Genomic DNA, 13,878 nt, shown 5'->3' on the forward strand with positions numbered 1-13,878 from the left:
TTAGAAGTAATTTCCAATTGTGCAATGAAATTACTCTGAATTAAGCCATTAGTAAGAGGAGAGGTTTTTGTTTTGTTTTTTACTTCTTCAAAAAGTGTTATTACAATTATTCAGCCAAACACAGGGTAAATTTGTTGATCTTTGGATAATAAGAGCACTAAGATACATTAGTAACAGCTTCAGGATGCTTTCCTGGTATAGGGGTCATGTCCCACGAGGAGCAAGCTAGCACTTTTCTTATTTTCTGGAGAGAAAGAACAGTGCAGATATAGTATTATCAGCGATTTCTTTCAGACCTTCAGCTGACGTATCTTAGCACAGATTTTGTGGCCGCTCTCCTATATATCCTACCTCCAGTCTCCTCTGTTTCTGTTTGAATTCCAAATTCCATCTCTATCTTAACCTTCATTGTTCTAGTTTGTAAGGGTGCATTCTAAAGCAAGTGCTTTATCTTTAATTTCATGAAATTGACGATGTTAACAAGAATAGAAACCTTCAAGCTCTCTTTCAGCATTAACATTCTATGATTCTTTTTTCATTGGTCGTCATTTCTCTTAGATTGTTCCAGAATAACACCAGATTGCTTGTTTTGATTCTTCCTCGTCCTGGTAAATTTAGTCTTTGATAATGCAGTGTATCTTTATCAACAGGTGTTACTTTGAGCCTCACACACATTAAGTTTCTAAAGCAGATCTGATTTTCTTCAACACAAAAAAATGATTTAGCCTAGTTTCAGATTTTGATTAATTCTAGGTATAAGCAACAATATATAATGCTGATAAATACAAATTTTAGAAATACACATATTAAATAATAGAAAGGTTGAACATTTGCTTACTTTGCATCCTGAAATATACCTAGAGATACTTACTGCATTCTGTTAACTTTTTACTTTTTTTTTTTTCAGAGTCTTCCTGTTTTCAGTTATTAAAATTTGGATACATACTATGTTTGAATTGCATATACAAACTCACCTTCCTGCATTAACTTTATTTGTTTTTGTCCTTACTCATAGAAAATTTATGATGTGCTGCAGTGTCTAAGTAATAAGATCTTATTACCAACTGATTTTCTTTTTGTGAGAATTAGAACACCATAAAATTTGCTTAACTCTGAAACAATACAGAACATAAAAAATCTTCAATAACTTTAAAGCCAGGGTGCCTGAGTGGCTCAGTCATTTAAGCACCTGACTCTTGGTTTCAGCCCAGGTCATGATCTGAGGGTTGTGAGATTGATCCAGTGTTGGGTTTCAAGCTCAGTGTGGAGTCTGCTTGAGATTCTCTCTCTCTGTTTCTCCCTCCCTCTCTACATCTCTCCCCACTTTGTGTTCTCTCTCTAAAATAAATAAATAAAGCCTTTTAAAAAATAACTTTAAAGCCAGGCAGAGTCTCCCAGTATTTCAACAAAATGTATTATAACTATGATCTGATTCTCCAGGGTTTTTTGAGCACTAGAAATAGAAGTTTAGTTCATATTCATATTGCTATAAATGGCAAACTCCAAAAGCTTAGTTGACTTAAAATAATATATCAAAGTGATTAGAATCAATAGGAGGGAGAAACAACATTTTGCCATTTGGAAAGAAACCTGATAAAACATATAAATCAAATGGCAGAAATAAAATGTTGTTAAGGATATGGGTATGATCCGTTCTATTTCTTCCCTTGTGTGTATAAAATTCAAGTCAATATGAGTGCCTAAATATACAAATCTTATGCCAATAATGACTCTTAAAGAAGCAATTCAAGATTTAAGTTATAATGGATAGAAGACATGAGAATAATGTAAATTGACCCATATGAATGAACACCCACCCTAGGCTGAAGTTTTGGCAACCATGTCATTTAACCTCAGCATAAAAGCGCATCAGTGCTAACCCAGGTATTAGTGAATAAATCTACCAAAGGAAGGACTATCCCCTGAGGAATGCTAAATAATATATTTGAGAATTTGGTCCTTTTGAAATCGTTCGAGAAAAATGTTGTGGGTTTTTTTGCTTAGGAATAAAGAATCTCAGTTTTTATTGAAATTATCTATGGTATAAAGTTATATCTACTTGCTAATTTATTAGGGAAAAGTGAAAGGTAAGTTCTAAGAGACATGGTACCAGAAAATAGAGAAACAACAACCAAGTAGCCCTTCACTTTCTAGCAGCTCTTGTAAACTAATCAAAGGTGGTAGAAACTGAAACTGACAATAACAATTGCTTACATTTACTGAATGCATAGCAAATAGCAGGGTCTGTAGATATTATCTCATTTTTCCTTACATTAGGTTTAAAAGTTAAATGTTCTTATCATTCTGATTTTATAGAAGAGGATGTGAAGCTCACAGAAGTTTAATTTACTCAAAGTAATAAGCAGTGAAATCTTTTTTTTTAAAGATTTTATTTATTTATTTGACAGACAGAGATCACAGGTAGGCAGAGAGGCAGCCAGAGAGAGAGGAAGGGAAGCAGGTTCCCCACTGAGCAGAGAGCCTGATGCCAGGCTCAATCCCAGGACCCTGGGATCATGACTGAGCTGAAGGCAGAGGCTTTAACCCACTGAGCCACCCAGGCACCCCAGCAGTGAAATCTTGATTCAAATTTAAATCTGTGTATTGCTGAAGTCCCCACTCAATAGTAATTATTCAGGGAAAGAGATTCAGGAACTGTTCATTCTGCAAATGAAAGGTTCAGCTCAATCTCTGATGGCCAAACTTCAAAGACAAAGTCAGCATGTAAAAAGTGCTATAGAATGTCAGGGAAGGAACAGATCACCCCAGGCTGAAGTAGTCTTGTGTGAGGAAAGAAAAATCCTGAACCTAAACAAAACAAAACAAAACAAAACAAAACAGGTAGAATCCAGAAAGACAGAAAATAAAACTGGGTATTCCCTGTGGAGGGAAAAGACCCAATCAAGAACAGCTGTGAGAGAGGTTCTACAATGTTCACAATGAATGTTTGTGAGAGAGAAGCCGTTAGGGCTTGAGCAAAGTGCTTGTGTGCAGATTCACTGGGAGAGGGGGCTGGAAGCTTGGGTGGATATCAGAATGTTCGGATGAGTCAAAATATCTAAAGAAAGCATGCTATTCAATAAAAGCCGATTGTTCTTTCAGGAAAGATTCTACATTCCTCAGAACCTGTAAAATAAAACTATGACAATATTCTGCTATACCCCCAAGGCTTTGCCATAGGGCCAAAACAAAGTGTTGTTGTTCTTAATAAGCTGAATGATTTTTGAACCAGGGAGTGATGGGATTAAAAAAGAAACAAAACAAAACAAAATGAAAACAGTGCTTTATAAAAACAAATTTCCCTGCAATGTTAAACTTAACAAATGAGAATATAGACTGGAGATCAAAATTCAATCAGGACACTACTGTAATAGTTCAGAGGTAGCAAAGTGTGCCTGTCCAGGGTTGAGGAAGCAAGAAAACTAAGGATATGTTCTATTTCAAGGAAAACATAGCAGCTATGGAAAGATCACACCAAGTCTTATTTTATACATATGTGAACTGGATTCCCAATCACTCAGATAGTCTTGTGTTTTGTTTGTTTTGGAAAGTGTTTATGATGATATGTTGTATAAATTCATTTTCACATAACAGAATAATGTCATTGAAGAAAAATGCTAAGACACCCTGCAGACAGAGCAAAATGAAAAGTTGGAGACGTTGTTAGCAAACTTGATTGTCGTTGTGGGGATTATCACAATTCAGGATGCCTTCCCAGTGACTGTAAACCAGGCAGGTTACAGGACCATGGACAGTTCCCATGGTACAGCTAGAGTCTCCAGAGCACCCAGACAATTGTGGTTTATCCCTATGTCTACAGACAAGATTCTGGATATTTAAGAGGAGCTATGTTCATTGAAATGAAACTTAAGTTCTTACTAACTATCCAAATGAGGAGCCATTTCTACAGGTTTGTTCAGAAGGTACTGTATCTCAATTAAGACCTGTGGCATTTAATCTATTTTTTTTTGTTTGTTTTAAAGATTTTATTTATTTATTTGACAGAGAGAGAGATCACAAGTAGGCAGAGAGGCAGACAGAGAGAGAGGAGGAAGCAGGCTCCCCGCGGAGCAGAGAGCCCGATGTGGGACTCGATCCCAGGACCCTGAGATCATGACCTGAGCCGAAGGCAGCGGCTTAATCCACTGAGCCACCCAGGCGCCCCGCTGTGGCATTTAATCTAACACGAAAGATAACAGGCCCCTTCAGTGAGAAACCAGCCTCCTCTTCAAAGTCTCTTCAGCCTCAGGTTTACTGAAAACACTCTAAGAAAGAGCTGGAAGGACTAAAAGATATAATTTAAATTTTATATCAGTGAATTTTATTTTTATGATAATATACTAAATATGTAATTCTGGTAAGAAATATAATGAACTAAACATGAAAACTAGCTGATTATAGCAGATAATTTGCAATTACAACAATTCATAAGACAAAGCTAAAAAAAAGCCTCATTTGCATGGTAAAATACACAGTACAGTCTTCTAATTATTACATATTGATTTCATAATATGTGAGCAACACTTCTTCCCTTACTGGTATGCAGTATCTTGTGGGATACTAATTTCCCTAGTATTTAAAACCAGGGAAATGTAGAAAATAAAGTAAAATATAGAAGTCTTTCTGTGTCTCTAGTCTATGATGGCAGATCTTCCTTCTATGGGTTTTAATGGCTCCAACAATAAAATAAATTGAAGACAGAGTTCCAGAAAAAATGAAATTTCTAAATAATATAAATAGCTATATCACAACATACAGATTAGCTCTGTCTTTCCCATTTGCCAAATCTTATTGCCAATAATCATTGCAACCCAAATTGAGTGATTTGTTTCCTAAAAAGTGATGGCCATACATATTTGTTTCCAAATAATATGATGACTTGCTCAAAGAAAACAAAATTAAATCACCTTACAACCTGACCCTTGTCTATAAATTAATGCATGTTAAAAAAGGAAAAATAAAATAAGATGAAAACAGACAGGGTGGCAAACCATAGGAGACTCTTAACTCTAGGAAACAGTGTTGCTAGAGGGCAGGTGGGTGGGGGATGGGGAAATTGGGTGATGGGCATTAAGGAGGGCACTTGATGTAATGAGCACTGGGTGTAATATGCAACTGATCAATCACTAAATTCTACCCTAAAACTGACAACACACTATGTTAATTGAATTGAATTTAAATACTTTTTTAAAGATAAATACAATATATTAAATAAAATACAAATATTTTCTCTAACCTGTTTTTTACTGAGAGGTGGTTTTCCTGCAAAAGGTACAACTCATATAGGGTTAAGGGAATTCGGGTTAATGCAAGCAAATGGAAAAGAGATGTCTTTATTTATAAAGACAATAAACATTACAGTTTGACTGGAACACAGAGTACATTTTGAGAGTGTACTGCAAAATGAAAGAAGAAAAAAGCAGGTATGATTTACCTTACAAGTATATCTAAAATGATGCATGTTGTAATTTAACTATTTTAAGTGTTTGTGTTGTGCTTACTAAAGGAACTAAAAATATGTTAAAGTTTACTCTCGTGTTATGAAGAGCAACTAACAATCTATGGCAATTTTGAGCTCATATATCTGTATAGTTTTCTTGCTTAAATCTGGGGATAATTATAACTAGGAATGTTTTGTCATAAAAACAAGAGACTTGGAAAATCTTTAATCTGTTAAGATGCATGCTTAGAGAATAAGCTCACGAGTCACAGCAATAAAGCGAAGCTTAATTTAAATATTCTTCTAAATTATTCAATTAAATGGAAATACCTCATAGATACTTGTAAACAAAGTAGTTTAAATAATGTAACATGTCTTAATTCGAAATCTGATCAGGAGGCAGCAAGGCTTTACCTCATCAGTGTTTCAATAAATTAAACACATATAGAAAGCTTATTTTTGTGAGGCTTCACTTGGTAATAATATGGTTTTGCTACTTTAATTCATACTTGAGTGGGGAATTTAAAAACATGTAAATACTATGGAAAAGTGCCGCCAGTGACCTTTATAAACACTATAATTTAGTTGGTATTTTAACATGATCTTGTTATTCTCAGATATTACAACCTAAAATGTCAGGAAAAAGAAAGTGGTTTAAGTTGTGGCTGGAGAAAATTAGGTAACAAAATAAAATATACAGAGTTTTATTCCAGTTAAGAAATTAATAGCAATAAGCAAAAAAGTTATGGGAATTCCTCCCTGGACATATTTAAGAGCAAGATGAATGTTCATCTGCCTAGAATAGTTTTAGTGTGTTTTGCCTGGAGGAAGAGGAATAAGATCGGCTAATTTGCAAAATATTCACAGCATCAGTTTCTTATTGTCAAAATACTGCCTTGGGCATACTTAGCCAATCCACAAGATTAGAGTAAGTGCTTCCAGTGAAAATCTTCTGATAACTGGAATTTGCTATGAATAAGGTCTAAATGTGGTAAATCCAATAAACCTGTTACAGTGCATCAGACTGAGCATTTAGACAGCTCTATACAAAATATCATCATATCGTCGTAATACAGCTAAAGAACATATTTCTTCTGTCTAGACTTTTTTCTCTTTTATTCTCTGAATGAGTTGGAACAGTAGCCATCCACCATGCAGGATTATCCAAACTGTAATTGTAACAGTGGAATAGTAAGTAGAACAAAGTATACTATCTCTCCTTCCCACACTGAATAATGTTAATATTAATATTTATGGACTTTTATTGAGTCGTTACTTGATGACTGATGGTTACTTTTAATAATAATATGAATTAAAATTTACTCTCAATTCTAACAAATTTTAGCAGGCATCTTCTTAACTTTTAATGGTAAAACTAATCGTCATACAAAGCCCCATGAAACTTTTTTTTTTCTTGGAACAATGTAGTTTGAACAATGTTTCAGTTATAGAAACATGCATTTTAACTGTAAAATTCTATAGAATTGTAGCTATGATCCTAATTAGTTAAATAAACCTAGAAATGCATTGTGGTATTTCAATGCTGCTCTAAAGGTCTTTGACATTGTTACGTGTAAGGCAGTGAGAACAGTGGAAATTGATTCTAATTTTGCATTGATTCTTTAATAGATTCTAACTTCTTCAATCTACCCTTCTCTGCTGTGACTCACCAACACATAACATGAATCAAGATCCTTGAAGACTCCTTTAGATTTTCTTTCAGGAACTCTTTCCTATGTTTCCCTGATGACCTCAAGCCATGATTTTTATCTTTTTCTTTCCTCAGAACTTATAGCATATAATATCTTTCTTATAAATCAGGGTCTGATGTATACTTAGTACTTTCTGTTATATTTTCTTTTTGCACTTATTAGCCCCATGTCCAACTGACTTATACTAGACACGGATCTATCCTAACCATGCCCAATATTGCAAACTATTTCATGTTCTACTTTCCTAAATCTTTACTACATCTTTTGAGGGGCTGACTTCTAGTGGTTGATTAGTGAATACTTACAGAATGAAATAATATACTCTGTTTCATAGCATTTTACCAAAAGGTCTTTCACATATTTTCTCTCCCTAATAACTATATCAAATCCAAGCAATTTTCATTTTTCATTTTACAGAAGTGAAACTAATACTCAATGGAGTTTACTGATCTGTCATGTCTACAAATCCAATACGTAATGAGATTCTAAGGCTCTAGTCCTAAAACCATCTCTCGGTATACATATTAACTTTAAATTTGAAGGGAAATGATGCATATAGGGGAAGAAAAAGATTTTCAAGATTCTGGCAAACCAATATCGCATTCTTCATAGTCAACTGGCTAGGATCTTACTTTTCTTTTTATCTCTAAACTTCTAAAATCATAGTCTTTAAGGATAAATGGAGAGGATATATGAAGGAATCGCATCATGACCGGTATCTCATTCCCAAATGTATCCTTAAATATGGAAGACGAGTTACTTATAAACTTGGATTCCCTGAATATCTTTACTAAGATGATTAAAAGCCACCTGTTTTAAGGATTTGGCGATAATACTATTGTAAGATTGCAAGTGGCATTCCCAGAGAATGGTCAACTATAGCCATGACTATCCTTTTAAGTGACATACAGGCAACTTAAGTAGGTGTTGTCCTGGGATCTTCATATAGTTCTGATGAGACATAGTATACAAAGGTAGTTTTAACACCTTACATCTCAGAATCTACCAGAAGACCTCCTCAAACACTAGAAAGAGAAGATAAAATAAGAAAGCAAATAAAATCCCCTTAACACGCAAACATTCATGAAAACCTAGAGCCAGAACTTTATTGGCTCTACACATTAAAATCTAGAAGTCTGTATTTTTCTGTCTTCACCTGTACATTTATAAAGTACAAATTTAACGCAAAAATCGTTTACATTGAGGAGAAGATGCAGAGGCTGAAACTTGTAACTTTATAAACAGTCATCCTCTTTGATGACAGAAAACATCTGTCTCACTCTTCCTACTGGAAAAATAATGTTGTATCCCACCATGGAGAATGCCGAATATAAGTTAATTCTTGAAAAGTGCCTGCGCTGTTTATCACTAGCTAAGAAATATTGAATTCCTGGTCGTTAATCTCGGCCGGGAGAGGCTTTTCCCCCCTACATTCCAAACTAATGTGGAAGCTAAGGACAACACTTTATGTACTAGCATTTGCCGTCAATCAAAACCAATTATTTTCAAAGGCTTGTGCAGCATTTTAGAATTTATAAAGATACATACTGACAAAATTAGGATCGTCACTGAAATCTTAAATCCAGTATGTATCTTCAAAGAAATAGGCACTTGCAAAAAACAAACAAACAAAAACACTCTACATAAGACACTAGATGTATAAAGGGAAAATTCAGAAACACGGTTCCCTTTACTTCATGTTTTTTTTTCTTTTGAAAGAGGGCTATACACATATTCTTCCATAAAGATACAAGGAGAAAATATGTAAGAAAAATAGTCACACAAAGGGAAAGACATAATTTTCTCTCACTCTCACACTTTTGGCATATAATGAAAACAGTGATTTCAAAGTGGTAAAAAAAAAAAGAAAGAAAGAAAGAAAGCTAGCTACAGCTCCAAGCTCCAGGCATTTGTAACAAGAAAATATCTGCTCTTTCTAGAAAAAAAATAGTTTATATTCTGCATTTCCAATAAACATGGATAACAGAAAAGGGAGTTATTGATGTATGCTGACAGTAAAAGTACAGAAAATGCGTTGCAAATACCTTTTAATCAAGTCATTTCTTGAGATTTCATAAGATTAATCACAAAGTTTGAAGAATGAATTTGATAACAGCTTCAGATGCAAGACATCTTTTACATGAGAATTTCTCCAAATAGCTTGTAAAAACAATTTAAGAATTATTGTTACAAGCTCTTCTAACCAAGCATAAAGACAAATAGGCCTTTGACTTTTCTTTTGACACATTATTTAATATAAATTTAACATTAAAAATAGGTAACTATAAAACGACACTATACATTAGAAAAGAGTACTTACAGATTTTTAATGTCAACTGCCCCACGGAAAGCCTTCCTTGGAATTGCCTGAATTTGGTTTTCACTGAGATCACTAAAAATGACAAAAAAGAAAAAGGTCAAATTATAAAATATCATTGAAAAATTATTTTATCAATGTGTTTGACAAATACTAATACACCTCTTTAGAAAGCTGAAAAAAAATCCTACCAGGATCATAATTAACTACATATCATTAGATGCAATTTCTAATACAAAAAACTTGTATTTATAATGTAGCTTAAAAGGTTGAACTAAATGGCTTCTTGAAGTACTTTTCCAAATCTTTAATTTCATAATAAATTATGAAATATGATTCTCTTAAATTTGAGTTGATTCAATTCTGTTATAAACTATTTCTTTAAAAACCAAAAAAAAACAAAAACAAAACCCAAACAAAAAAAAAAAAGAGTAAATTGTTCCTAACTCAATTTCAAGGGGTTCTTAAGTTTTAGTACTTGATATTTCTCCAACATCACTGGCATAACTTACAAAGTATATAGGAAAGAAATCCATTTAAACATCTTAGAGAGGAGCGGCCAAAAACTGATAAAACCTGGGCAGCATGATTAAGTTTTCACAGCGCTTTAAGTCATCTTGAAAATGGAACATGGCCCTACCAGGTCAACAATAAAACTAACCGTTCTTGCATGAAATATTAACAGCAGGTTGATTTAAAACCTTCTTTAAATGAGTCTATTAAAACCATAAACACAGACTGTCTATATTTGCATTTTAATTTAATTGAGAAATACATTTTAATCAAGGGGGGGAAAGCACTCTTTCAGCTGGAATGAGAAGTTTGTAAAAATCACTCATCTCATGAAATGGATCGTTATTTTTCTCTCAGAGTTCAGATGCAATTCAATGAGCTCACATAGTATTAGCCTTAACAAGTAGGATATAAATATACATGCAGGAAATGTAACTGAAAACAGAAAAATGCTCATCTAATTTTAAGTCACACTACCACACCACACAAAGTTGAAATACCAAATAAATTATTACAGTCACAATGATGGTGCTAAAATTATCCTTAAAATTCTAAGATAGCTGATGCTCATTAGGAAAGATGAAACTACTAACCACGGTACATAGATGATGAAAACAGAGCCACTTTCCAATTATGCGGAGGTGTAGGGGATGGATTCATCCACATCCTCTCCCCTAACGCTTCTTATGACCAGAGCTTGCCGTTCACATAGTTGTGGCCACGCAATAGAGATAATTGGCAGATAGGGAGATTTAGAGTGTGGTCCTGACCTCATTAGCACCAAGTTTTAAACAACTGAGATTTGCATTCATATTTCAATATCTGCACTGTCTAAATAAAAAATGTTCGCCAAGCAATTTGTAAAGAAATAAATGTTCGTATATTTAAGGAGTAAAGGTCTTTAGGGGGGAAAAAAAAAGCAAACACATATTTTATTTCAAACAGTAAATTTACAATATGTGCTTATGTAGGAGTTAAAACAATCGTCCATTTCCTAAGTGCTATAGCTCCGTTCCTGCTTTCAGTAGTTTCAGTATATCCCTAAGAGTAATAAAACTCCATTTCCTTAAAATTTGCTTATTTCTTTAGCTTGTCCTTGATTCAGACTGACTTCCTTCCCTTCATTACATCAGGTTAAGAATGTTTAACAGTGTATATTTAACAGCCTTGATGCTGGAAAAGTGTTGAAAGGAGGCTACCAAGCAGGAAGAAAGTAGAGAAAAACACCGGAAAAAAGAAAAATCAGAATGTAATAAGAAACAAAGAGGAAAAAAAACACGGAACCCAGGCAAATCTGAATCTTCAATGCTCCGTGAAAACCAACAGTGGCGGTGTTACTGCTGTGTCTCTGTCAATTCAATGTTTTCTCATCACTTGTGTTTCTCTATTTTTCCTAAGATGAAGACTGCCTTGGAGGCTCTAGGTGAATGAAAATGGCAGTAGTTTTCTTCAGATCTTGCCGGCTTTCCAGGCTCTGCAGTCTTCCCATCCAGCCGGCTGGGGCCATTTCATTTGCTACCTACAGTCTCAGCTCTGCTCAGTCTCCAGGCACAGTTTTTCCTAGGGTCCTGTTTACGATGGGGAGATGGTGAGTGGGAGGAAAGTCAGAGGGATATGAGGTGGTTTACAGCGATATCACTGAGGAAAGTGAAACATACATTCAGATGACCATTCCTTCTAAAACAGATTTTAGTTAGAAGCTTCTGAGTCCCATAGGCAGAATTCTGGGATGTGGAAAGGTTTTATACTGCTAACACTTACCAATCTTTTATTTTTATGAAAGAATGAGAAACTGTTAACTGTCAATCTCAGAGTCTTTTTGCTCCCCTAGGTCAGTGGTTTATGTGTGGTTGCCCCACAACTAGACTGCTTCCCAGACTAGTTTATAGGGTCTCTGCCTTTGTGTCCTGTCCACCAGGGCAGGCAATTTCAGTTTCGGGATCACAGGCCCCTCCCATTAAGTGGACCATGTTCATCATGAAAGGAGAAAGAAACAACACACTTTTAGCACCTATGGTATGCAATAATTTTTTAGAAGTAATATATTATCAAATATGATCTGTATTTCCTTTAATCCCCATAACCACTCTTCCAAGTGGATAACATTATTCTGGTTTTATAGGAAAGGAAATTAAGCTTCAGAAAGGTAAGGTATTATTGCTAAACAATGAGAAAAATTGTTTAAGTAAATATATAAGAAAAGAAATACAAATAAATACTGAGTTGGGATTTGAGGAATTCTAAAGATACAAGGGGCGACTTATTCAATCTATATATGTCCTTCCTGTGCTCCAGAACTTAAAAGGCTTTTCCATAACTTATCCTAGCCTCTGGTTTATGTCCTTTGCCAAATGATGGATTGGACTGTTAGAACAATGACTCATATTTTCTATATATAATCAGGGGGAGGTTACCAGTTATTTCAATCCAACACATATTCATTTAAGATCTACTACATGCAAGGTATTGACTGATGTTGCACGATTACTGGGCTGGGGTAAGGCCCATTTCCTGGCTTCAGGAATTTTCAAATCCAGCAAAGAAGATAAGCAAGTAGCCAAATAGAAGGCTGATTGGGAGACTTAAATTATCGTGAGTCTATAAAAGCAAGACAGCACACTAAGAAAAAAGGTACCGTGAATGTGTCCAGATGTAAGGTGCATGAGCAGAGGACAGCACTTCTATTGAAATAAATCGCACAAGTGAAATACGGAGTGGGGAAAACAGAACTTTTCATGAGAGTAGCCTTTAGTCTCATTTGCTTAGAAGGTACAACAACCAATAAACAAATAAAATCTTAAAAAAAAAAAAAGAAGGTACAACACCCACAGTGGAGTAATAGGGGAGGAGGTCAGAGGACAAGTCAAAGGTGTGATGAGTAGATTTTTTGGTACAACTTGAGAAGTGGCATTCTTATTTCAGCACACGATGGCACGGAGGGAAGTGTGGTAGGTAGGAGCAGGGCAAGGGCTGTACCTTAGATAAGTTAAACTGGCAATGGGATTTAGGATGAATATGTGACGTCAAACACTTGAGTCTGGAAGATCAGACACAAGACCTCTATGATAGCTGGGGAAAGGGTGGTGAGAACAGTAAGCATTGTAACAACCAACAATGTATCACTTGCTAACCAAAGGCCGGTTAACAGCTGCAACATCTCCCACTCTATAGATAGAAAAGGCGGAGAAGATTAAGAGTGGTATCAGGGATTCATGAAAATCCAAAACTCAGAAGTGGATTGTATGTGGATATGGATTCGTCAAAGGAGAGAAAGGAGACAGAAGTACTTTGACCTTAGATTAAAGGTCATGTTAATAAAACCGGGGAATCAGAAGAGCCATTTGCAGTGTCCATAATGAGTTTGGTGTTGGAAGTTTTCGATCCAGATAGAAAGATGTGATATATATACCACATAATTTGGTGACAACAAAGATAGTATATGGTTAGTAAGAGATATGCAGTAACTGAGAAAGGTGGTTTAGAAGATCAAAAAAGTAAGTCACTGGACGTTAGATGGATTCAGGCCACTTTCAAAACAGAAAAGGTTTTTTTGTTTGTTTGTTTTTTTGAACCTTGGTGAAAATGACAGAGCTCAGTAATTCTCAGCCTTCAGTATTGGAGAAGGCATAGCAGATAGCAGATGGCTGGAATCCAGGGAGAAAGCCAGCATGTCAAAGGATTTAAGAGCATAGATCGCAGACCTAGACTATCTGAGATGGACTCTGTGCCATCACATTAACCACATGCCCTTGGAAGAACTACTTACCCTTTTGAGCCTCAGTTTCTTCATCAGCATATGAATAATGATAATGTTACTGCATAGGACTAAAAGGTGAATTCAATGAGTTCATACTTTTAAAAAAAATTTTAAAAAGGTTTTATTTCTTTATCAGAGA

General features: G+C 35.0%; 1 protein-coding gene across 4 annotated transcripts in view; it reads right to left on the reverse strand.

Moving 5' to 3' along the window:
- SLIT2 (slit guidance ligand 2) overlaps positions 1–13,878 on the reverse strand; it is a 349,500-nt gene that overhangs the window by 132,573 nt on the left and 203,049 nt on the right. For all 4 annotated transcript variants that reach the window (XM_045997785.1, XM_045997783.1, XM_045997784.1 and 1 more), the window contains exon 5: positions 9,473–9,544. In XM_045997785.1, the coding sequence (XP_045853741.1) occupies positions 9,473–9,544 (72 nt within the window). The remainder of the gene's footprint in view (positions 1–9,472; positions 9,545–13,878) is intronic.

Source organism: Meles meles, chromosome 2, assembly GCF_922984935.1.
Source record: "Meles meles chromosome 2, mMelMel3.1 paternal haplotype, whole genome shotgun sequence".
Lineage (NCBI taxonomy): Eukaryota > Metazoa > Chordata > Mammalia > Carnivora > Mustelidae > Meles > Meles meles.